This window comes from Lytechinus pictus, chromosome 1 (assembly GCF_037042905.1).
Source record: "Lytechinus pictus isolate F3 Inbred chromosome 1, Lp3.0, whole genome shotgun sequence".
In the NCBI taxonomy this organism is placed as follows: Eukaryota; Metazoa; Echinodermata; class Echinoidea; order Temnopleuroida; family Toxopneustidae; genus Lytechinus; species Lytechinus pictus.
Window position 1 is genome coordinate 14,722,372 of NC_087245.1, and position 27,253 is coordinate 14,749,624.

Consider the following 27,253-nt stretch of genomic DNA (forward strand, 5'->3'; position numbering starts at 1 on the left):
ACTCCCTGTGGTATTTTTTATTTAGCTACTTCATTCCCCTAATAATGATTATTGTATTTTTTTTCTTGACATGTATTTTTATATAATGTCTACCAATATAGTTCTATGACTAAACCATCCATTCGTGAATAGTTCTCTGAATGTACACCATAACTAAACATAGTTGCTTGATCATAAACTTTAACATAAAAGTCCCATATGAAGCACACCTCAGTACCCTTTTGACTCCCCCATTCCTCTCATATAAGAATTGTACAGTGGACAGCCTAACAGTAAAGCTGTTTTGCTCTTGTCAAAGTCTGTTTTTACTCAATATTTCAAATTTTTATGGCAAGAGTTGTGTTTTTACCCAACTTTTCCTATTTTTATTCCATTATTTTTAGATGTGGCTCTGCATGAGTCAATGTCGTTAGCTGATTCGCTGCACAACCTTCAGGTGGTGACGTCTTTCTTCCAGCGTAACCTACCCCATCTCCTTCACTTCACATTGGAAGATCTACTCTACTGCCATGAATCCATGAAATACAACATTGTGGCGTTGGTCGCAGAGATGTTCTGGTGCTTTGAGGTGGAGAAACCCAGCCATCTAGAAGCGAATCAAGGTAAGCACCTGACACCGGTTAGGTGGTTTGAAGCCCCGAGTTTAGTTTAGCCAGTGTGTAGTGTGTTTTGTAAAAGTTACGTTGAATAATGCCTGAGGTATACATTTAGGGTTTGGTTTTCAGGAACACACACATTAAACAAGTTAGCAGTTTAGAACTTAAGTTCAATGTTTGTACTTTGTACTGATGTGAAAGTCACATTAATTTATGCTCTAGGTATTGTACCCATTAACAACTAATAATTAGCAGTTTAGAATTCAATGTTCATTGTCAGTATTGATGTTCAAGTTATTTAAGTGTTCTAAAAAGAGAAAAATCCAACAAGCACAACACTGAAAATATCATCAAAATCGGATGTAAAACAAGAAAGTTGTGACATTTTTAAGTTTCGCTTCATTTCACAAAATTGTTATTTGCACATCCCGATCGGTATGCAAATGAGGGAACTGATTACATCACTCACTCACTCACTATTTCTTTTGTATTTTACTATATTGAATAATCTAATTTTCTCCTCATTGTCCTGAGAAACAAAGTTGTATTCCTCCCTGAACATGTGGAATTACCATTGTTTAACATTTTATGATTCAGTCAGTTGGTCCTTATCGTCAAATCTGTAAAATTTAAATATTGTATAATTCAAACAATAAAGAGCAAAGAAATAGTGAGGGACATCATCAATTCTCTCATTTGCATGTGACTAAATTGTGCATGTAACTATTTTTTGAAAAATAGGCAAAAATTAAAATGTAATAACTTTTTTATTTTACATCAAATTTTGAGATTTTCAGCATAATGCTTGTCTGATTTTTCTCTATTGATTCAAATCAACATTTTTCTGAGGTGGACTTGACCTTTAATGAGATAACAGAACAAAGAAGAGTGCAGTGATAAAGTTTTAGTACAGGGATTTTTTTTTTTTTGGGGGGGGTTGGGGGTGGATGCAAATTAACAACCAATATTGCTCATCAAATATAATATCTGTTCGATATTGGTGCAATGAGGCATTCATAATTCTCTTGATTTTTGTGATGTGAACATTTTTATGACATGGCTATAGAAAAGTAGAAGATGTTTTTTTTTTTTAGTTCAGTCCTTATTACCTTAAAAGTTCCATTAATTAGAATCATGTTTTATTGCAATTATTGTTGCAGTGTCACCAGTTTTGTTGAAATTCTCTGGTAGATGTTATACCAGATAAATAATTTAAATAAATAAATAATCCAAATATATAATTCAAAGAGAGAAGAAGAACAAATAAATAAAATGAAAAGAGATAAAGATCTAACTTCTGTTCAGGTTTCTTGAATAGACAATTTGAATAATGAGATAAATATTGTAATTCTGTTGTATGACTAGAAAATGTTTTAACAAAAAAGGAAGACAAGGTCAAATTAAAAGAAGTAAAAATTGTAAATAAGTTCTCTTTGGGTTTTATTTTGAGGCATTTATCAATATCTTACATTCATAAAATGCCTTGCAATTAATCTACCTTCCAAAGTTGCTCAGACCTTTTGGTGTTTCCAGGCCAAACCGGCTGGCCTTGCTGGCTTAGGTAAGCACTTCCATGAAACATATCAAGCAAGAACATTGAGACTGAAAAACAAAATGATAAATGGGCACCAAATGCATGCTCCAATGGATGGCTACATTTCAATAGTAATCAAGATTCTTTGCAGGATTGTTCCACTGATCTTTTCTCCAGTCAATAGTATGTTTATAATATGCTTTGAAAACAGCAGTAGGCATTCTATTCCATATCTGCTATTTCCAGAATTAAAGGTCCTTGCCTTGTAATAACTTAGTAACATTGAAACTCAATGCTAAAGCAGAGATAATAGGGTACATTTTCGTTTTTATTGCATGTTTTATCAGATAAAGTGTAGAGTCTGATCTTTCAGCATGGATTGGTTCTTTTCTTCTCTGCTTGAGGTTTAGAATATTATTACCACTTTAAATTGCATTTTCTTTAAATATATAATTTTTAAACTTTCTTCTTTAGTGCATGTTTTCCCACCAATGGAATTTGACAGTGCAGTTTGATATGAAAAAAAGCATTGAATTAAAGAATGTTGCTTGAATTATGAATGTATTAGGCAAAAAGGTAATCTTTAATTGCATTTAGGAGGTGAATGTTTTTTAATCATTTCCAGGATGTAGTATTCCTTACTTAGTGAATGATAATCTCATAAACAATTAATAATTCACTTTATTCCTTTTGTAAAAATTATTTTATCTACTTTGAATTCCTTAAAAAATAACAATGTATGAAATCATAAATTCTAGCAAATCTTATACCCTAGATAGTCTATTACTGAGGGTAGTTCATTTTAGTAATGAGAACCTCTATTAATTACTGCAAAAAATATTAGCATCCATTTCTTTTCAATTTATTTCTTCTAATTTACGCAAAATTTCAAATTATACAAATTACAAAGTGATAATGATGGTTTTTGTCTCACCTGCATAGCAGAGTGAGACTATAGGCGCCGCTTTTCCGACGGCGGCGGCGGCGGCGACGGCGGCGTCAACACCAAATCTTAACCTGAGGTTAAGTTTTTGAAATGACAGCATAACTTAGAAAGTATATGGACCTAGTTCATGAAACTTGGCCATAAGGTTAATCAAGTATTACTGAACATCCTGCCTGAGTTTCATGTCACATGACCAAGGTCAAAGGTCATTTAGGGTCAATGAACTTAGACCATGTTGGGGGAATCAACATCAAAATCTTAACCTAAGGTTAAGTTTTTGAAATGTCATCATAACTTAGAAAATATATGGACCTAGTTCATGAAACTTATACATAAGGTTAATCAAGTATCACTGAACATCCTGCATGAGTTTCACGTCACATGACCAAGGTCAAAGGTCATTTAGGGTCAATGAACTTTGGCCGAATTGGGGGTATCTGTTGAATTACCATCATAACTTTGAAAGTTTATGGATCTGATTCATGAAACTTGGACATAATAGTAATAAAGTATTACTGAACATCCTGTGCAAGTTTCAGGTCACATGATCAAGGTCAAAGGTCATTTAAGGTCAATGAACTTTGGCCAAATTGGGGTATTTGTTGAATTACAGCCATAAATTTGAAAGTGTGTTGGTCTAGTTCATAAAACTTGGACATAATAGTAATCAAGTATCACTGAACATCCTGTGCGAGTTTCAGGTCACATGATCAAGGTCAAAGGTCATGTAAGGTCAAAGAACTTTGGCCACGTTGGGGGTATTTGTTGAATTGCCATCATATCTCTATAAGTGTATTGGTCTAGTTCATAAAACGTGGACATAAGAGTAACCAAGTATCACTGAACATCTTGTGCGAGTTATAGTAGTTTTCAAAATCAGCACTGCTGCTATATTGAATCGCGTGATGCAGGTGAGATGGCCAGAGGCATTCCACTTGTTCTTTTTTGTAAAGCTCTTTGTTAATTAATTTACACATGACTTGTGACCTGTTGTTGTGCTATAGGAGAAACTTCAATTCTTTTCTTATTTTAGCATAACTTCCATTTTTTCTTATTTCAGCATAATAGTCTGAATGAGTTTCCTTTAACCCTTATCAAATTTTGACAAAATCATACACTTTGCATTTAATTGCTTATTGAAAACAATAATGTTGATATACAAAGATCATATTTCAACTAAGCTGATGATTCAGAATGATAAAGAATCTGATTTGCCACCCTAAAACAGGTCACGATTTTCCTGAAAAGCTGTGCATCACTTACAAACAGCTTTATGAAACACAACAAGTTCTCTCTCAGTCTTAATTCAAAGCTGCTTTCCCGAGCTGCTCTCCCAATTCTAAGAACATGTTACTATTTTTGGATTGAGAATTCCAAGAATATTAATATTGAAACTAATGTTCCGCGAACTAATAATTCCTTTAACTTCAGCTTTAAAAGATTATAATTTTTTTGTTACACAAAATTAATTTACAATCAATTGAAATTCGTAATTGATTATTTTAGGGATACCTGATAAATTTTCTGAATTCTGTTAAAAGAAGAAGACCAACAATCAGTTTGATATTGGTTTGATATTAATTTTTACAATATTTGATTTTGAATTGCAATTGATTGCAAGTTTCTTGCAAATGCCCACAAGCTATACCCTATGAAAAGCCTGAGTCTCAAGCTGGTGCTGTTAGAAGTAGAAGTGGCATACTGGCTTTAAATATATCAGATTTGAGCTTCAGTAGATAGACTTTGTGAGATGCGTTCACCTGATCATTTAACTGTTAGCATTAACTTACTCCATTATTTTTTAGGAGGGATTCAGTCATCTGCGTTTACACAGATGAACACACCACTGAACACGGCAGCAAGGCCTCCTATCCCTATCAGTGATGCAACAAAGAGAAGCTTTCATGCCCCATCGCCCAAGGCGGAAATGCAGAGCGTCGATCTCACCAAAGTTCCTTCGAGTCCAAAGTAAGCTATTTTGATAAAAAGAAATGTTCATTTATTCAGAAAAGTGCAAAGTGTTTTTATGAAATTGATTTTTGATAACATTCATTTCAGAGGGCTTTATGCTAGCAGGTTACCTCTAATGTTGATATAAACTTTTCAATCATACCTGTGATCTTGGGAATTTAGTCTTCTTTATAATTATCTTTCCTCATTGAATCTCAAATGTTGTGAGATTGATATGTCACAGAATTATTCATATTGGCTCAGTGGAATACCATCTTTCTCATGAATATGAAGGTGTTGGTTCAAATCCTGGCTGAGTCATGACAAAGTCCTTAATAAAATGGTACCTTTTGCCTTCTTGCCAGGCACTTTGCAAGTCAGAATAGAGATGGGTAATAATAACATATTACTGTACATGTTTGCAATGGAGCACCTACTTGAAAAAATGGTGAAGTGGATACCATTTGTGATTAAGAGTTATTTTTGTTATGATTATTGTGATTCTTTTTTTTTTTTTCATTTATTGAATCATACATTGCTTTATGTACTTATAGCTCCCAGAGGAGGCTGTTGAACCGACAGCAGCAAGAGAGAAGTTCCATCTTTGGTGATACACCTGGAGATGAGAACACTCCGCCCAGTGAATACCAGAATCGATCCCTTCAACGCTCAACGTCCAGGGAGCAGCAGAAACAACATCCAGAATCGCAGTCAATCCTGGCTTGGGAGGAGAAAGAACAGGAAGAAAGAAGGTGAAGTCATTACTGTCAGTAATAATATAATTTTTTTTTTATGTCTCTGCCCTTGGGATCGGAGGTGTTTGACAGAGGCTTAGGCCCAAATTCACAAAGGTGGTTTTGAAAACCATCGGTGGAACCCATGGTTTTCACAAAGGTGGTTTTGAAAACCATCGGTTGAACCCATGGTTTATTTAGATTTCCTGCATAAATTATGCCTAAATACAGCATATATATATGTCCAATGCTGATGCATGTTTTTTTCACAATGCGCCAAATTGATGCATGTTGTCATGGTTAAGTACGTTGTTTTATTCATGAGTCCACTGTTTTGAATTAATGAGTCTACTCTTCAAAACAGCGGACTTATGAATAAAATAGCATACTTAACCATGACAACAGGCACGCTGTGAAAAAAGTGCCCATCAGCATTGGACATCTTGTTAATATACGCGGTAAATAAGTGTAATTTATACAGGAAATATGTATATACCATGGATTCAACCGATGGTTTTCAAAACCACCTTTGTGAATTGGGGCCTTAATGTTTCTGGGTAGTCCGTCTGCCCTGTTCTTGTGCTTAAAATCCTTTTTGCTGAATCAACTTCAGATTAAGCTCAGGTGTGCATGTAGGGATGTCGGTGAAGTGATTTTGTTTAATAAGGTCAAATGTTTAAGTTAAGGTCACTGCATACTTCGGATTGGCTTGCTCTCGCAGTGATCTTAAGTGACAGTTATCTATTAGGTTTATGGGTTTCAAGGTCTAAGGCCACAGAGCCATACCTGAAAAGAGTTTGTTCTTGTGATCATAAAGAAGTGGTTGGTAGATTAACCTCACTTAAATCAGCCAACAGTTCTCTCCAATATTCCTAAGTGTACTTAAGATACCATTAGTCTTACCTTAGTACAATTCTATCTAAACACTGGTCAGATTGTTGAATGATTGAATTATCCATGTATGTTTTTCCAAAGCCTTTTGCAATAAATGAACATTTGAATGCTTCATAGAAATATGTGGATATTAATATTGCAAAGAGATAATAACAACACTTGAAATATACACAACAAAAAAGTAAGTCCCCCCTTAAACAAACATCAATAATTTCCGAACCAATGCAAGTTTTTTTATATATCTAATATATCTTTACATGAGCGTGTAGGTAATTTTATAAGCTTCCCTCTGAGTAAATGTTATGGACGTATTTTACGTCATGCTTCAGTGAGCACCGTCAGAAGGCAAAAATGTCACTTTTCAAAAGTCACAAGCCAAATATCATGACTTTGATTCCATTTTATTAGAACTAATTCCACATTCTCATCATGAAAAATAGTCAGAAGGCTTGTAAAAGGTACTTTCTAAAAGACGATACAACTTTTTTGGCTAAATTTCACGGTTGAATAAACACAAGTCCAAATTTGCTATAATTTGATTTTTACACATTTCTATCAATAAAAATGATGGAATATGATGACAGTTATTTTTGGGAAGAGTATCTTCAACAATATTCATCGTTTCACGGTTCAATGAACATTTATTGAAAACAAAAAATGCGATTTTCAAATATCATAGGCAAGTATTGTTTCATATTGGTAACTGAAAATGATCTTTCCTCAACTTCTTCGTTATGTTCATGACCAATTAACATGCTTCAATGATTCAAAGGCGTTTAATTAAACATTCACGCTTGAATGAACATGTGGAATGTGATTAGCTCTTTTTTACGTTATTGGAAAAAATGCAATTTTTAACTATGGATATCTGTCACAAACCTCCTTGCATAATTCATTTGATTTGATTTTTATGAAAATCCCGATGTTTAATGCATCAGTGAGCACACAATATTAGAAAATTATGCAAATGAGAAGAAAGTTCAAGGCCTTGGCCCCACTCTGTGCCGAATGGAATGGTTATTTTGGTGTGCGCGCCTTTTAGATAGTGTTACTCTGAAGCCATGTGCGGAGTTTCATGAAATAACTGTTGGCAGAAGTAACAAAAACCGTACATGAAACAAACCCTCATTTCATATTTGTTAAAATTTTGACTTCCTCTCTCATAGACTTGTGTACATTATGGGTGCATATGTTTAAGAATAAGTAACCCCTTATTCAATAATGGTGGAACTTTTTTTCAAGGATGTCTTTAGCAATGCTATTTGGCAGTAATGTTTATCAACCTATGGGCAGAATTCTGTGCAAAAATGAAATCGACTTGTTTATTTATGGATGAGTGAGAAACGCATCAAAGTGGAAAAATTTGTATTTTCAATGTCACAGACTCATTTTAAAGGGTAATAAACTGAATATTGGGGGCAAATTCAGTTTCAAATGTGACTTTAATTGCTGTTGTTTTTATCATCCATCATTTCGATCACAACACACTTTCCGAACTTTTAACATTTCCATGGTTGAGCGAGCACATTCAAAAACTTAGGAATGAATACTCTTTATACTGCATAAATGTATTCTTTTCATAACAGTTTCTTATGATCAGTTTAATTTATGGACAAATCAGTGGTGGATCCAGAATTTTAAAATGGGGGAGGGGGAGCCACCAACATATTCAAATTTTAACATGATCTAACAAGTTGTAGAGGATACTACCATAAACCCATATGAAGCCCCCCCCCCCTCCCGCTTCCGCGGACTCTACAATACATTGTGCTCACTCAACCATGATCATACAATATCAAAATTGTGTGTGGAGTCACTGGAGTGGCTAAATGATGGATAGTAAAACAGCATTAACACCATAAAATTCACCTAAAACAACTTTTGCCCAACTTTGTATTTGCACAATCTGAAAAACGACTCTTGTGACTTTCAAAAATTGTCATTTTTAATTCAATCTTTAATTACTCATGCATGACTCAACCGATCAATCTCATTTTTCCCCAGGAGTTGTTTAATGAGTGTAGAAAACCACCTACAAAATTTTTTATCTAAAAATAATTCTGTTCAAAAGTTACAGCAAATTGATTTAAGGAGGACTTACTTTTTTTGTTGTGTATATTTTTTTCACCTAGATTGGTGATAATTTAGCTTGTCTGGCAGGAGGGTTTTAACTGAGGCAAATCCTGTACATTGCATGTCACACTTGTAGTAGAACACATTATTGCTAGCCCATGGACCATACATGTATTTTCTTCCATATTATTATTTACTTTATATTGATATTTTTGTGAGAAGTTGCTGTAATGTAATTAACTTAATTTGAGCTTGTTTTATTTCACTTCTGTAGGACGCCAGACACAGCAACATTTACAAGGCCAAGAAGATTACAGGAATCTCCCACAGTGAACATGCAGTCTAGCCGGGCTGGGAGTCTTCTTGCCAACGTTAGCATCGACAGCGAGATGAACGAGAGTCAAGACTTCTCTGGTCTGGATATTGAGATCAACCCCCTTCCAGAGAGAATGGGTTTTCTAAATACCCAGGGACAGCAGCACAGTGAGGACAGGTTAATGACATTGACCCAGCAACGACCTGTTACCCAGGAGGGCCAGTTGGAAAGCGAGGACTTGGAAGTTGAAAGCTTGACATCATCAAGGATGTCTCGGCAGCAAGGAGGTTTCGGTGAAACCAAGGAGTCATTCAACCCGATGCTCACCCACAGAACTGATCCTGTCATGAATGGTGTCGATGGAAGTCTGGGTGCAACATCCAGTCCAGGGACTTTTAGAGGTAGTCAGAGAGAACATTTAGACAGTGCTATGAGCCCATCATCAGAAGCTGGCAGTGTGGATTCTTCAATATCTAGGAAGAACCTGAAGCTGGATGTCCATCCTGTGGATATTCTAGGTTCTCCCCGTGGTCCAACCAATGAGTTCATGCCTGCTGTAGTACGACCGTTAAAAGAGAAATCGCATCAGGTCAGAAAGACAGATGAAAGGGGAGATCACTTGAGGCATCGTAATAAGCACAGAACAGGTGATACCAGAATGACTGCTGCTCACCAACAATATCCTGACCAGGGAAGTGATTCCTCAGAGAGTGTGGATGCAACAACACCCCTGAGTGGAGAGAGTATTGCAGATTCCCTGGCAGGGGATCTTGCTCTGCAACGGGCTCGTATTGCAAGAGGAGTTGGGCCAGGTGGCTTCATGTTGGCTCCTGCTTCTCAGAGTAACCAACCTCAAGTGGCTAAAGGTAAACATGGTGAGGCTTTCTTTATCAGTGGGAGTGAACGACCGCTTCAGGATGATGGTCACCACAGTTTTAGTGCCCCCACAGGAGCTAAGAGTTTCACTATATCTGAAGGAGCCATGACGATGGATGATGCAAAGGAGGCTGGTATCCCAGTAGTATCGGCATCCAGATCTATGCAAGGTCTGAGTGAGCAAGGTTTCCGCATGAGACCAGGTGGAATGACCAGCAGTCAATCTGACCAGGAAATCTACCAGCCACGTCCTCAACATTCCCACTCCTTCCAGAACCCAGTCTCTTCAGCCGCTGCACCTTCATCCTTGCCATATTCCATGCATGATTCATATTCCAACCCTCATAATCCTCACCAGTATCAACCTAATCCACAATTCAATCCTCAATCCTCTAACCCCCAGCATGCTAATCCTCACCACGGTAATCCCCACCATGGTAATCCTCATTCCAATCCCCATGGAAATCCTCACCATGACTTTCGCACTCACTCCCCGCACCACCACATTTCTCAACCTAACCCGTATGACCAACAGATCGACCCTGAGGCCTATGTTCACGATCAACATGGTGTCTCTACTTGGGGACACCATCAGAAGCAACAACAGCAACAGTTTCATCCTCACTCTACTAATCCAGGTATGTCACAATCCTTTACTAATCATTCTAACACCCCTGCTAATCATCAAGACGTAGAGTCGCCCAAGCTGACTGCGGAAACAGTACAGTCTGAACATCAGGATAAGAGACCTGTAGTCATGGATTTCTCTCATAATCTTAGCCCTGTCCAGAAAGAAAATGGATATTGTCCTAGTGATGAGAGAAATACCCCTGTCACTATGTCGCATAGTGGTGCCATACTAACACAAGACCATATTAACCATCCCAATCCTGTTCATTCACATCCAACTATAGATCAACTGTCTGGTTCAGAAAGACCTTCTAATATGGAACATCATAATTCAGTAGAACAGAATAGAAATAGTTATACTAATCCTCACACATTTGCAGCAGATGTAGAGAACTTCCATTCTAACCAATCTGCTTTCAGGGAGCCTGCTAACCATTCTATGACCACCTGGTCTGCCAAAACCAAACAATCACCTAATACTGAATTTCCTACCACTTCCACTTTTTCTGTAACACCAACTAACACAGGTGCAGCAGGCAATGGATATCACATCAGTTCTGGAGAAACAAAGGCTGGAGATGGGAGAGTTTCGTCATCTGAATTGACTCACGTAAGGCTCAGGCTGGAGGAGAAAAGGAGATTGATGGACTATGAAAGGCACAAGCTCGAACGCCAGTGGAATAAGCAAAGGCAACGGGTTGGCAAGGCTGCATTCCTGCAGGTGTTGGCAAATAAAAAGCAGGAGAAAGAAGGAAATGGTGAAAGTTACTCAAGATCAGAACAACAGAGGAACATAGAAAATGCTCGCCCACCACAAGGGTTGACCACTTTTGCAGCCCTTAGCGCCAATCGTGAGAAGACACCTCAGGTGTCACAAGAGCCTCCTGTATCAGAACAAGAACAATACCAGCACCCTATCCAGGATAAACAGTTGACACAAGCGTATTTTCTTGCACAGCAGAACCAAATGTCCCAACAAACGGCCCAGAAAACCCCTCTTAACCAACAGCCACCACCAGAGCATCGTGCTCAGCAGCCCAGCCCAAGTCACCTCAATCAGGTACAAATGGCTGAAGGTGGACGAAGGTCCAATGAGAGTCCAAGATCAGGGAGGGACTCAGAGAGCCCACGTATGAGGTCAGAGTCACCAGGTCCCAGGAGAACTGAGAGTCCAGGATCCAGTTCTGGGTCCCATTCGCCGCATCTTACCCAAGAGGAGTACAACACTTCTCTAGAAAAATTAAATGCTAATCTTTCCCAACTCCAAAATCAAATTCTGAGGTTATCCTTGCAGCAAGAAGAGTTCAAGAAGGGTATGAATGAATCTCCAAGACAGGTACAGGAATCACCAAGGCAAGTGGCACAAGGAGATTTTGGTGACCAGCGAGATAGTCCAGAGCACCGAGATGTCCATAGACCCCCATCCCATCCTCAGCAAGATTCAACTGGTCAAATGACTGGATTCTACATCGAAAGTGGGGATCAAAAGCCTTCAGAACAAGATTCGTATGTCCTTGAAGAAAATCCTGCTTTCAATATACCCCAGGGGCAGGGAATCAGTCCCCAAGAAATGCAGCATATTCAGCAATCACCCCAAGGATTCTCGTTATTACCGCATAACCAACCAATTGACAATTTTAATGAAAAGCAAACATCGAATGCACAGAGATTATCAGACGCCACTTACATAAAATCTGAAATGAACGATAACAAGTATATAATTCCAGACAATCTTGAACATGATACTGTTGTTGCCAATGCCCAAATAGAAAGAACATTCAGTGGGCAGAATCTGAATATAGACAATGAAAATCAATCACAACTCAAGCAAATGCCAACTGAAGAAGTTCATTCACCTCCTGCGAATCAGAGGAAAGGGCAGCCTATCATGGCTTTTGACATTGATATGGGATCTCCAAAGCAACCTCGAGCACCTCCTGCAAACCAGAGAAAGAGGGAAGCAACACCAAAGAAAGTACAGGAGAAGAAATCGTCGCCTCCTAGAACACCCGTCAAGAAGCAGGCTCCACCGTCTGTTTATGAAATTGTAGGTGAAGGAGAAGAAGATGTTCCTGTTCCAAGTGATATGGTAGTGCGCCCTCTTGAGCAGGTGAATGCAAGTAAGGATGATGATTCCGCAGATACAAGTGGAATGGCTGCAGGATTTATCATTGGAGAAGATGACAAGGTCAGTTGAATTCTTCATTTTGATTTGTTTATTGTAATGTTAATTTATTTGCACATTGCTTTCAAATTCTTAAACATGATGACAAAAGGGCAACATCAAGCAAGAAATTAAAGGTAAACACAGATATTGACCATTCTGTTTGCTGAAAGTTGCTAGTCAAAATCTGGTTTGAAATTCAATTTGAAATAGATTCTTAAGAGTTACATACATTTTAGTTTGCATTAGAGACTTGCTTTAACTGTGTGCAATCAGATTAGAGTAGCAGTAAGCTTTTGATAATCATTTCAGAAATTCTGAAATTTATGAGGTCTTGGAGCGTACTTCACTCCTTAGATAAAGTACAAGAGTGGACAAAGCGCTAATGAAGACCCGCATGACTATCAGAGGCTAGATGAACTTTAAAGTATACTTTCACTGATAAATAGAGCTTCATAATATGAAGAGTACCATTCCTAATCCCTTGTTACACTTACTGATTTGAACCATTGTTAAATCCAATCACCATTCGGTTGCCATTTTTAACATAGGTATGTTAGGCTCGCTCAAGATGAGTAAGCAGCAGGTAAGGAGATGTTCTTTGTAGCTTTCTTCAGTGACTTCAATTAACATATCATTTCTCAATTCAATCCATGGTATGTTAGGCTCAAGATGAGTTAGCAAAGAGGAAAGAGATGTTCTTAAAGGCTCGTCTAAAGAGAGAAGAAGAAGCTAAGATCAAGAAGGCATCAAGAGAGGCTGAAGCTGAGAGGAAGAGGGAAGAAATTAGGTAAGATACCTTTCATATCATACAGAATTAGCTACAATCAACACCAACTTTAATATTGATGTAGGGCTGATGATTTTTATGATTGATTGTATTGATCGCTATATGCAATACAAATCAAGTACAAATCAAGTGCACAAATCAATTTCTAAGATTTGTGATACGGCTTGCGATTTATTCCTTGGAATGGTTTGTCTGATTTGGTGCCGGGAAATGATTGTGTCAATAGCTGCAGATGCAAGTGTCATTGTCTCAAAGTAGATCAACTGACTGGCCATACAAGATGGACATGAAATCATTCACAAATTTGAATCACAGGCCTCGGGTCTGTCACAAAGCTTAGCAATTAATTGTAACTCTGATTTTTTTTACAGATTGTTTGCATTGATCATTGTGGGCAACAGTCATGCCATTCTGATCAATGACAAAACTTTGAGATGCAGGGCCCAATGTGACCCTAACTTTGTTTGTTCAGTACTTGAATATTAGCCTAGATGAATCAAAACGTGCATCAATTGATTGCATTACGTTACCCATGTTGACGTCGTCATGTAAATGTTATCTGTACTAATGGTTATTTTGTAGGAGAAAGCAAGAGGAAGCAGAGATGAAGAAGGCAGAACAAGCAGCCAGAAGAGAGCAGATAAGATTAGAATACCAGAGAAAGAAACAGGCAGAGTTGGTAAGTTAGCAGCAGTTTGAATCCTTTGCATCTTTGAAAATCTTCAAAAATTATCTTTTGTTCAATTGGAAACAAAATTTATAGTTTTATATCGCATTAAGAAGCTGATTCCAAAGAATTTTATGATATTGGATTTTTACAAATAACTTCATTGAGTTCGAAAGGCACAGATCCTTTCCAGGTTTTTTATGGTTTAGGTATGAAAATTTGTTATTCCCGAGTCCTGGTATATATTATCTTGTTTCCTGGGATGTGAGAGTAAAGTTGTGTTTGCTTTCTCCTTGTGAAGCAAATAGTCTCCTGTGTTTCTGTTATTCTCTGCAATTGTTTATTACTGTTCATATATATATGTAATGTTGGGATTTTTAAAAAGAAATAACTTTTTTCTCTCCTACTTACAACAGTATCTTCTTTAATAATTTATTGGAGAATCTAATAGAACTAGATTATCATGCAGAGGAATGTTTCAAAAAGATTTGACTACAGATCACACTTAAATTCTCATTTGCTATTGGTATATACATATTAACGTATCACCGCATGATACCGGGAACGCTCGCGTATGCACCTCCATCACTTTGTGAAACTCGCCCCATATCATCATTTTGATTAAATCCTATTTCTCACGTTATCCTAGGATCCTGACAGTGCACCCCCACCCCCAAGAAAGCAGAAGTCATCCCGACCCCGCCCTAAGTCGCAGATGGTTACTTCAGACAAGGGACCAAGCCACAGCCATGGTTATACTGCGCTAGACAGTGCCTCAGATATCGCACTCAGTAAGTTTCATACTTTGTATCACTTTCTTAAATTGTTTTTGGGGGTTTCTTTGAGTGAAGAACAATCGGATATAATCAAGTAAATGGATTTTGATGGCCATTTCTTGTGACTAAATGGTAATGCGGTCATTGAGGCTGCAGACAATATTACATTCTTACTGATGTGATGCGATCAATGTGTTTTTATGCCCCCACAGACGGGGTCTCGAAGGGGCATAAGACGCTGTCATTGTATGTCCGTCTGTCCTCACATTTGTCTACCGTATTGGTTTCTGCACAATAACTTTACAAACATTGGATGAATTTTGAGCATTTGTTTTTATGTGGTACATGATACTAAAATACAGGCCAAGTTGGAATGTGGAGTCTGCAAATCAAAGGTCACAGCTCATAATAATAATGTTTAAAATGTTCATCAAATAATGAATTATTTTAAGTGTAGATAAGTGACAAGGCAATTTTGAATTTTGAGTATGTAGTTCAAAGGTCACAGGTTATATATTGAAATTTGTTTCTTTGTGGTAATTTAAAAAAAATGTTTGGCAGATTTTAAACTTTTTGATGTGTAGATAGATGGCAATAATATACAGGTCATGTTCGGATTCAGAGACCACAGGGATCATGATGCACATGCACATTTGTAAATAGTCTGTATTCAATTCACTCTTGCAGGTTGAATAATGGAGTAACATCTCCAAACATCTGCTTTTCAAAGCAAAGCACAATCAAATTCTCTGATAGCGTGAATCACTATAATATTTATGATAACATTCTCTTTCTCTCTCCTTAGTAAGGAAATAGTAGAAAACCAAGTAATAATCACTATCTGTCTATGTATATTGTATCCATCATGATGATGTACATAGTCCATCCAATGCTTTTTGTACCTTATGTGCAGGTGTACATATTTTGGCCATTGCTTTTAGTTTGGGTACCATAGCTTGCAGGGTGCTACATATCATGTATAAAAGTAAACATATTACCAATTCTACTACATTCTATCCACTCATTCAAATTTGCAATCATATCAATTTCAATATCAGTGAATCGGTACCATTTACCTTTTTATTGCTTTTCTTGCTTATGTACAATGTAGAACAACAACAAAATATCTCTGAAAAAAAACCCTGTCTAACAGACAAGGCTCTCATAGCCCTTGTCTATCGAGCGAATACTTCATGTAGCACCCTGCTTTGTAACCATAGATTACTATTTTGTCTCTGGTGGCTGTCCCTCCAATCATAGTGCATGCAAACACCCCTACATGTCCAATGTATTCACCCATATTCAGGTGTTCAGAAGAAGTCTTATACCATAGAGTCATCGTCCGAAGGGGAGGTAGCAGGTGCCATTACAGGTGCCGCAGCAGGTGTGGCAGCGGCCCAGGGCTCTGGTATGTAGCTCCACTGTGTGTATTCATCGTCATCACCAGCATCAACGTTCCAACCTCCAATACATCGTGTTCTTACCCTCATCCCCCCCCCCCAAATCCTCCCTGTGTTGCAGTGTTTGATGTTTTTAAAGGCATTCCCATTACTAACCATTTTAATTTTCACTGGTATATTCCTGCCAAAACAAATATTTGAAATAACTAACAACTTCTGAAGTGACAGCTATGAAATTCATCTCGCTGTAGACAAAACAAAGAAATGTTGTCAATATATTAAAATTATATTTGTTAGCATGAGTGCCTGATTTATTTGATGCCCAAAGTTGAATTAAAATTCATGTTCACAAAAGTGGAATTTTTCTGTTATTTTAAGAAGCAGAAGACAGCAAGAGGAAATAAACAGTTTCTGGTTTAAATATAAAATGTCTGTTATTCTAAAACACTGGTAATAAGGGACTTGTGTGTGTCATAGTATGATGGAAACATTTATGGAATTAGCCTTTAAAAATTGTTTGCAGTCAAATTTGAGAATGTGATGTATAAAGACTTGACTGTTTTTAAGTTTTTCTTTCTGGGTTTTTTTATTTTATTGGTTTTGAGTGAAATACATTTTTTGACTTAGAGATGCAATATTCCTCTCTCCTAGTCACCATAAAATCCTTGTAAATCATCACTAAATCTTGTATTTTATATTGTTGTGTTTTCATCTTACAGATCATTATATTGATGTAATGCTGCGTTTGCAGTTTTCAAAATTGTGTGTTCCTAGCAACTGTTATCTAATTTTCAAGTTTCATTTCACTTTCCCTCAGTTTCATTTTACTTCCTACTCCAAATTTTGTTTAATTCAATTGCAGTGGATTTTAAATGTGGTATGCTGTTTTGAATCTGCAGACAAGACTACATTTACTGGCTTGACATGAACATGTAAACTGTTACTTGTAATCCTCACCTACAAGTACATGTTCTTTGTTCATGTATTCAGAACAAGTTCTTTTTCTGTTTAATCTGCTGCTTTCACAATGTCTCACTACCTTTAAATGAATCATGGTGTCCTTTTATCAATTTTCCCCTTCTTTTATCATTAATGATATAAGGATTTTTTTTTAATGTAGGTATCTTGTATTCTTATTTTACTTCTCTGACACAGAGTGAACTTCTTATTTTAGATAAACTGTTACATTTTAATACATTTAAATTTCAATGAAATATCACTCATTGTCTTGAAAGGCCTTTGCATCTGCTATCCACATACAGCACATAGTTGACAATGCAAATATAGAAAAATGAATAAGCAAGTGCAATGACACATTTATTACAAGGCATGAATTTGTATATTGAAGCAAATAGAGAATGAGCATTTATCTATGTCTTTTTACACATGTATCAAATATATGTGTGATGTGGATAAATATTTGTCTTTTTGTATTGTCTCTCTTACTGTTTGATTCATACCATAAGGGTAGTGTGGTTCATTAATTGGGTGGTTTTTAGTCTTCATTTGTTTGTACTATTTTTCTTCAACAATTATTCAAATGTAACAATTCCATCTCTACTCTACGTCCTTCCTTTCATTTTTCTCTCTGAATACTATCATACTCATTCACTGCCAATCAACAGAGAATCAAACAAGTGCTCCAGCTCCTTCAACTCAAGGAGACACCCCCCACCCTCCACCCCAGGGGTCTGCTGCTGCCCCTCCCCAATCCTCGGCCCCACCTCAATCTGCATCTCAAGCAGCAGACCAAGGGACCAAAAAGTCCCCCTCCTCTGGAATACCAATGCCAGAGGCTGCTAAACGCAGACCCCCTTCCCCGAGACCAAGATCTAACACCCTCCCCGTAAGTCTCCGCTCCCCAGAGAAAACAAGTCCTCAAAATGCCCCTCAGATACAAGCCCCTGAATCAGGGGCGAGCATGGTGTCACCACAAGAGGGAGCTGTTGCCAATGTTTCTCCAAGTGTCGCGTCCCAGGAGAGCAGCGGGTCCGGTGGAAGTCAGGCGGCTGATTATTCTGGTTCGTTTTTATATCATCACGTATGCTCGATGTTTGCTCGCCTAAAATTGTTTTGCATGGGATATGCAAATTGCAACAGTATTCTTCAGAAAATACTTACATGTAGCTTTCCTCATATTAAACAATCCCAGTATTATTTGGTTGCATGATTGTAATTATTTTCTACCAGCTAAACGTCTTTTCTCCTTCTCACACAAGAGCTACAGTGGTGAGATCCTTTCTATTTTTTTTTTCATTTCTGTACCATAAACCCTCCATCTTTTTCTATCCATCTTAAGTCTCTCCAATCAAGTTTTTTTTAAAGTCTGCAATGTTGTATTACTTCTGTTTTCATTTCTTTATTTTTTGTGATGATGTGTTTCCTGTGATGTATTGGTGTGTTATGCGTTTCTTTATTTTTGTTTGATCTTTGTAAATGTGTGAACAGAGTTTGCATGAATATTATATTTTTCAAGCATGTACTCTGTATTCATCTTGATTTTATTTTTTATTTTTACCTACTTTTATTTTTATTTGCAGTCTAAATTTAATATTTGACTTATAGTAGTGGTGCTAACCTTTACATTTTTGCTGTACTATGTAAAGTATTTGCTAGAAATGCAGATTTCCTTACAGTCTCTTACGACATATATCTATTATGAGAAATCTATTTTAAAAGCCCACTGTGTTTCATATTTTGAAATGATTTTTGTTCAACCCTTCAAAACACTACCAAGCTCTTTGTGAGGTTGGCATCCATGCTCATATCAGATTGATACAAGCCATTATTATATTTGCATTTACATTGATTATTCTGACTAACTTCAAATGATCATTTTGTTTTATGACCCATATCAACCAAATGTAGGTTGTTCATTATTGAATTGTTATCTAACACTATTAGTTAAGCATGTAACCTGATGTATTAGATAACAATGATTATTTCCATAACTCATCCATACAATTCCATGAAAGTTTTAACATTGATGTTATGATGATTTCATTTAACCATGGCATGGAGATTATGTATATAAGTGAGGCTATTGTGTCGTTTGTGGAGCCAATTTTAATAATCGTGCAGGTTCACAAAATATATGTAAGGTATAAGTAGAAGTATGAGGCTGTTAAAAGAACAACCGCTTCATTCCTGAAGACATTTTATTTCATAGTTTGAAGTTAAAGTAGAAAAAAATATAATTATCTAGATGAAATGTAATTGTTAGATATTGCCTGTCCTTTCCTTGGGAAAAGGGTCTAGAAACCGAAATGAGAGCCTGCAAAATTAATAAATTTCAGCACTTTAGAACCCAATTCCTTACCTTTTCACTTTTGAATCTTCTTATATTGGTCTTTAGTTAGTTCTTTTCTTCTTGCAATCCCATTCGTTGAAAACAAAGCGTGTTTACTTGTTTTAGTGTTGTTTTGATCCAGTACAAACTTGTATCATTTGTGAACATGATGACTTGAGTTGATTGGGAACAAGTGACATGTTTATCTTGGAATATTTGGATTGTTTTTTCACCTTCAGTTTAAGATAAGCCATCAAACAGATCTTGTTGTTTTATTTTATGGAAATATAAAGAGTGATGAAACTTAATGAAGAATCATAAACCATTAACTAAAGAAGTAAAAACATTTCCTTGAGTGATGGTTAACTTTTCATATTACATGGAAATCACCAACAAAACACAATAACAACATAATAATTACTAATATGTTTTTTTTTTTTAATGAACGTCACAAATTGTTTCAGTTTGTATGTTTAAATAATCATTTTCATCTCTTAATTAGGAGAGCTCTGTTTGTTAGCTTTTTGGAAATATGATACCATTCAGGTACTAATACACCCAGGTATAAAGATTTTTTTATTGAAGGAAGAGAAAAAAACAACCATTGTAAATGTACTTTATTCCACATGTTGCATAATATGGTAAAGTCATTATTAAGCTAGTTTCACTAAAGTAACTGTATTAGAGTTATATCCAGTCCTTTTCATAATTCTGGGGTCATCAAACTATAATCTTTTTGTCAGAATAGCTGAAGACGAGATGTCTTAAAAATGTTGGGAAGAGAAAATGAGAATCAACTATCGAGTATTGTATTCATTACATAAATTGAAATACAAACTTATGAAATTTAGGTTGTGTACTTTTTGGATGACACTTTGAGGTTCTATCTCCATTTAATTTCTACAGGTCCCAAGCTGTTTGTGAAACCAACCAGTAAGTCCAATCGTCACATCATCATCAATGCTATCTCTCACTGTATCCTGGCAGGTGTTGTCAATGAGAAAACCAAAGATAAAGTTCTTCAGGTACGAGTGTGCATTTGTTATTATTGCTAGGGTGACGAGATCTTGTAATTTAATTTGTTTTCTAAAAAATCACTTGTTGATATTTTATAGATCATTAACATCAGGTCTTTATTCTTGGTAAAGGGGACACAAAATGTCATTGTATGTATCATTGCTGTTGAATAGCAATAAAAGATCACAATTCAATGTCAGGGTGAGAAACTTTAAATAAGCAGCAAAAAAAATTGAATCATTTTCTTCAGCTGACTCTAAATTGATTTTGCCCACTTTAGATTGCCATATGTCCAGTTATTAATGTATCTTCTTATGTTACGTGCCCTTTACTTTAATTTTGATGATAAGATGAGAGGCAAATTGAAAAAAGTTACTTTCATTTCTCCTTCATACCTATCTACTTTCTCCCCGGACAGGAAATTGCTAAGTCAGACCAGAAGCACTTCATGATCTTGTTTAGAGATCACAGTCTTCAGTTCCGGTCACTCTATGGCTTCACTCCAGAGTCAGAGGAACTGACCAAGGTCTACGGCACTGGTCCTAGACATATCAACAACAAGATGACTGAAGCTCTCTACAAGTAAGGCAATGGCTAGGACAATGGGACATATCATTGATTATTTCTTTGCACATGTATATGTATAATTGAGTGATTCCCCCTGCACCTCGTCTCAGGGATAGATTTGACTTCATGTATCATGCAACAGACCTTTAAACAGAGGTCTAAATATTTTATCAAACTGTGTGTGAATAGATGGAGGGGGTGAGCCGAGGGGAGGGAATAAATAGATAGATGCATGTTACATGGTAGAGAAATGGTTTTATTTACTGATGTGCAGTAATAAGGTTGTTCAGTGCTTGACTTTTTCTTGTTTATGTTATTTTCAGGTACAACTCCGGTGGGAAGCACTTTGCCAAGGTTCCTTCCAAGTCCTTATCAGTGCAGATAGATGGTGTCACAATCAGCAGTGCCTTCTGGCAGTCCAAGAGACCAGTCTCCACCAAAAAACACTGATAGTACAGGTCAAGGGTTCAGAGGTCACCAAACGGTCAAGTCCTGTTGGTATCATATAACCTTATAAAGATGAAGGTTGGCACTGCATTATTCAAACTGTGAAATAAGAATAATTTTATTTAATATTCATGAAGTAAGGGGTCAAGGGTCATGTGGTCTGGGATCATTTCCTCCCATTACCCCTTTACCAAAATGTAGATGTCATTAACTTTCATCAACAGTTTCTATACGGCTGTTATATTCAACTCAACGTGTTGATTATTTTCCAAATGACAACACAAGCGTTGAACATCGTACTTGAAATCACTGAAGGAGTGTTTGTTTATAAGCACCGTGAACGTTTTCCCCCAAACTAGTCTGTCTTGCAATGCATGAAAAATAATACATGGAGACTAAACATGCTGAGAGTGTAGGCTTTTTTATCGGCATTATTGGTGACACTCTGGATTTCTTTACATAAGTTATGGAAAACTTGTCTGTATTTATGATGCGGAATTATTATGAGATGCTATAACCCATGTGCAATGAAATGTGTTCAATATGAACACATCAACGACTGTAGTGAACACATCTACTGTAGCTTGTATATAAATATGTATATCTCTCTTTCTCTCTTTCTCTATGGTGAAATATTCCAAGCTTTTCCTATTTATTACACACAGCATATTCATGGAGTACACATACTTTTGTTTATGTTACTACTTAAAAAGGAGTCGTTACAAGATATTGTGAGATGTAATGTTTACCATAATGTCATGGAGGAGTACATAGCCAACGTTCTGTTTTTAAAGTTTGAATGATACTGTACTTACATGCTTCTTTATAGGCCCTGAATAGCTATGAGTGGAGAGAGGGTCAAATATTTTCATCATAAAAAAGCCAAAGCCGAGAAGGAATTTGGAAGGATGGATGTAATCACACTGATAAAGTCTATACTAACCATTATGCACTATCATCTACCCTTTCCACAGCTACTGGCCATTCTCAAAGACCTTTCTATTATATACTTACTAGCCACTTTGACACAACAGTGCTATTTTTATTTTGGCATGAGAATAATACACATACAGGTATTAGGGTTTATAATGAAATGTACTCATACTCTCGCTTTCTCAACAGTTTTCCTTTTATTACAATTTGTACATTTTGTGATCATGCCTTCTTGTTCAGTTTATGGAGAGTAGATTATTGTGCCTTCTTTTATTCCTATTTAAATTGATTGATTTGATTAATACACACAAGCAGTCATGAAGTAGTCTGTTTGTCATACTTTTTCAGTAATAATCATCCCTATAGACAATCCTAAAGGGGCTGCCACATCTGGATAATTCAACCAGCAAATACATGTACCGACATGTTACAGCAAGTTATTTTATCATTCTTCTTGATATCAAGAATTGTCATTTGTTCACAAGACCAAACACAATATTTTGCACACAAACAACACAAAATTATCAAGAAAACACATTGCCATACATCGTTGGCATATGCTAGCTAAATTGCCCATGTGTGAATGTCATTCAACAGAGAAAAATCAGATATAGCCATACTTGATAAGGATATCACATACAATTTTCATAGATAATATCAATAATAATAATAGTATTTGTAGGGGGCTTTGTATGGATTTTTTTGACTTGAGGGTGTGCATAGAAATTAGGATCAATGTATCAAATTAATATAATTTTGTGTTATACTAGTATCCGACATTCTCATGTCCCAAGCTATGTGTCCCATATTTCTCATGTCGATAGATTGAGTGGATAATGTTATATTTCATGGCTTCTTGCAAATATTTATGACTGTATAGCCCTGTAGTTTGCAGTGCAATTATTCTTTCTTGCAACGTTGTGTTTCTTTAGTATGTCTGCTATTGCGTGTAGAGGTGCAATTTTACTTATTTGGCTGATTATGAGTGGCTAATGATGGAATCATAGGTATTCCATATGATGCTATATGGTGTATTAAATTCAGTTTGAATTGTAGAACTTAGTTCATGCAATTACTTTCTAACCCTGCACCACCTCCTTTATATAATGAAACATTGTAAGGTTACATATTTGGTCATATTTTAGATAGATATAGCATTTTGATACTAATTTTTTTGATGAGCCTTCTTGACATTGCAAACTTACTCAAAACTTAAAGATGAGGATGAAACAATTGTAGTTTAGAAGATAAAATTGCACTTAAGTGTCATTTGTTTTCATGTGCTATATTCTCAATCTACTTTCATTCAGTCTCAGTTTTAACCAAAAACAATTTGAAAGATGGGCATCAATATTTTGTCATATAGAAGCAATACACTTGCTATTGTGCTGCATTTATTTGCTTTTTTGTTGTCATTAGTTTGTTCATGGGCTTCCATTTATTTATTTTGCTTGCAAAATGATCAAGTGTGTTATTTTCTGAGAATTATTTGTAATCTTTTTAGCCAGGAAATGCTTTTTTTTCATTTCTGCTCTGAATTATTGGAATGATTATACATCAGATATTTTTCTCATGGTAAATCTCCAGAGTAGAAAAAAAAAGGTACCCTTTTCACTCTTCATTTTCTAGACTTATCTTATTCTATCATATCTTATTTTCTTATGTTAGCCTTTCATTTACATCTTTGAAATATCAATTATTTCCTTGTTATAATTTGATACATGTCCCTCATCCCTGTCCCCCCTCTCTCTTTCCCTCACTCCCTCTATCTATCTCTCCTCTTTGCTAATTTACAAACCTTTGGCGTTTCAGACAATTCTATTTTTGCCTATCCTTTTGGTATGGTTTCGATCAGTAGACATTCTCCTAGTTTGACAATCTTTTGAGTAATGTTTTTTTTTATTTGAATGAAATATCTATTTAAGGTCAGTGATGCAACCAAACTTGTGTGTATATTTGTTTCAGATTATACATATTCATTCATCTTCTATCATTTTGGGTACATTGAATTTTTCATTTCACATAAGTTTGACATGATTTGTCTTTCTATTCTCTTCTCTTTTTTCCTCTTCTGCTCTCTCTCTCTTTCTTTGTAATGAATACTGATTTGGCTTTCTACTTGCTATGTGACATTCCATCAATTTTTTTTTCCTTCTCTTTTTTGTGTTATTAAATTCAATTTAGTCTCAGTTTGTTTCCTTTTTTTTTCAGCAGTCTTGTGCATATTAATAGTCAAAGAGTAATATATGTGGTTCAAATCATATGCACATTTTTACCTGTATCTCCGTTAAGATATTGAATGTTGTAAAGTGGCGATGTGATGTTGTTTGTGGTATCATCTTTTTTTTTAATATTGATGTTTCATAACCTCGTACAAATTCATCAATGAAGTCTGTATATAGTGCTGTACATAATATATTAATTTGTACATAGTATAGTGTCGAATTTGTGTTTGGTACTATAAAAACTTGAATTGAATTTACATGCTGGTGTACAGATGAATGTATTTAAAGCCTTGTATAGTCCTGAATAAAGGGAAAAGCAAAAACTTGCTGAAATTCATATTAAAATTAACAACACCATTGAAAGGTTTTAAACAAGAGTTTATATTGCCTATTTGCCTTTAGCGTAGATTATTTTATCAAATATATTTAGAGTTCATTTATGGAGAAAATATGATTTGAGATTCTGCATATGAGTGATTTATTTTTTTCTTTGAGATTCCATTAAGTTGGATATATTGATTTTTATGTACATGTCTATGTTAGCCTTAGACAGGCTGGTCAATATTTGTATTTTGAAATTCTTTTCACTTGGGATTTTGGTAATATGTAATATGAACAAAATGAATACCATTTTAGAATCAAGTTTAGATTAGGAAACAGAATGTTCATGGTTGTAGCAATTTACCTGGTTAACTATGGTAGTTTCAAATTGCCTAGAAAACTAGATCATAATTGGGGAATGATAGTGATATTGATGACATAACAATTTGAAGTAGCAGTGCATTCTAGAAATTAAAGGTTTTAAACAATTATGATTTCATGTAATAACATAAGAAAATGGAAAGTGGGGATGTGACATAATCAGCCCATCTAATGAATATTCATGATGACGTGCATATAACTCTTTTCAAAATATATTGCTAAACTTAAAAATTCAATAACTTCGCCATTTGTTATCAGATTTTGATGAAATTTTCAGCATTTTGCTCTGTGAATTTTACTCTATTTATTTAGATACAAATATTTTCAGCCGGAAGCATCCCTATAATGCATAGTTAGACATGCATTTTCATTTTAAATTAAGCATTATTTTAATATCTTATCTAATGCTTGATTTAAACAATGCAATCTGTGTCAATGCAAAAGTTATTTGATTTAGCATGCCAATTATTTGTGACATTAATTAACCCATAGAGAGATAGGTACGTTTCATCTTATCTTCTAATGAATGTTGAATCCTTAAAATGTAGAAGTGGTGTCAATTACATACTATTCAAAGTGTGGATAGATATTTCTGTAATATAATTTTAAAAATGCAATGTTGACAATGAGCTGTATTCACTTCAAATAAGGCTACACTTTGATTTATATCAAATTCCATTAAGAGATAAATTGTTCATGTTCATGAAGGATCGATTTGTCTGATTTAATACACACAAGTTCGTGTAATCTTGTCCAATAAAGTGAATCTTTTAAATAAAACGCTGCCAAAATGCTTGTATGAAAATGGATTGATTTTTCATATATCTGATTTAAAATAGAGCTATCTTGTTGTGTTTTGTCTTTCTAAAAAATAACTATGCTCGAGTTACAATACAACATGTGTAAAGTCAATGCCATGTTTTCCATAAATAAATGGATGTCTGAGTGTTCAGGAAATGACAGATAATGTGCTTATTGATGTTAAAGATTTTAATTGTCTTTTCTTTGTTTGTAAAAAGTCCCACTTGTTGTGTGCATACAATGTATAATTATTGTAAACAAAATGGCTGGATACATGTGTGCAGCATTAAAGTATGGAAAACAACTATGAACAGAAACAAAATAATATGTTTACTTATGTTTTTATTTGTGTCAACAATCTCAAATATTTTCTTATAAACATATTTCAACATCATACACATCTACTGTGGCTTTAACTGTTTAACTGAGTCATGCTTTGAAATATATGGATTGGATTTAATTACATTTATATCATAGTTTGTATGTATCCATTACCTAAGTTGTTCCTTCAATTAATAAGTTATGTAAACACAAGCATTATGATCACCATATAATTTCAATACGAATCTTGCAAACAATCCAAATGAAAAATAACATACTTTTGTAATCATGGTAGTATCACACACATAGCACAAAGTTTATATTGTAATCATACACACAAGTAAACCTGTGAAAAGTCTTGTCAGACAAAGAATGAGAGTACAATTATGCAAAGTTAGTTCCAAGGTTATGGCTTTCCCTCTAAGAAATAACAATTTTTTTATCTGTTAATAATATTATTCTTTCTTCAAAAAGATATTATGATAAATTATATACCACAAATTCCATCTGAAAAACAGAAGACCAAGACATGCAGTGAAGCTGATATTTGATATGTTCACGCAAGGTATTATACAACATGTTGAAAGTATCCGTTTTGACCATCT

The 27,253-nt window shown here is 35.5% G+C and overlaps 1 protein-coding gene across 6 annotated transcripts in view; it reads left to right on the forward strand.

Annotated features, from left to right (window-relative positions):
• The window catches only part of LOC129257930 (calmodulin-regulated spectrin-associated protein 1-like), a 46,501-nt gene extending 19,848 nt beyond the window's left edge, over positions 1–26,653 (forward strand). For 2 of the 6 annotated variants that reach the window (XM_064096783.1, XM_054896380.2), the window contains exons 8-19: positions 384–602; positions 4,882–5,044; positions 5,581–5,778; positions 9,002–12,737; positions 13,379–13,503; positions 14,086–14,182; positions 14,820–14,961; positions 16,253–16,354; positions 17,972–18,367; positions 20,542–20,660; positions 21,071–21,234; positions 21,543–26,643. In XM_064096783.1, coding sequence (XP_063952853.1) covers positions 384–602; positions 4,882–5,044; positions 5,581–5,778; positions 9,002–12,737; positions 13,379–13,503; positions 14,086–14,182; positions 14,820–14,961; positions 16,253–16,354; positions 17,972–18,367; positions 20,542–20,660; positions 21,071–21,234; positions 21,543–21,669 — 5,588 coding nt within the window. In that variant the 3' untranslated portion in view covers positions 21,670–26,643. Of the gene's footprint in view, positions 1–383; positions 603–4,881; positions 5,045–5,580; positions 5,779–9,001; positions 12,738–13,378; positions 13,504–14,085; positions 14,183–14,819; positions 14,962–16,252; positions 16,355–17,971; positions 18,368–20,541; positions 20,661–21,070; positions 21,235–21,542 lie in introns of all 6 variants that reach the window. The other 4 variants (XM_064096809.1, XM_064096798.1, XM_064096793.1 and 1 more) reach the window with 4 other exon arrangements.
• The last annotated feature ends 600 nt before the right edge of the window (positions 26,654–27,253 follow it).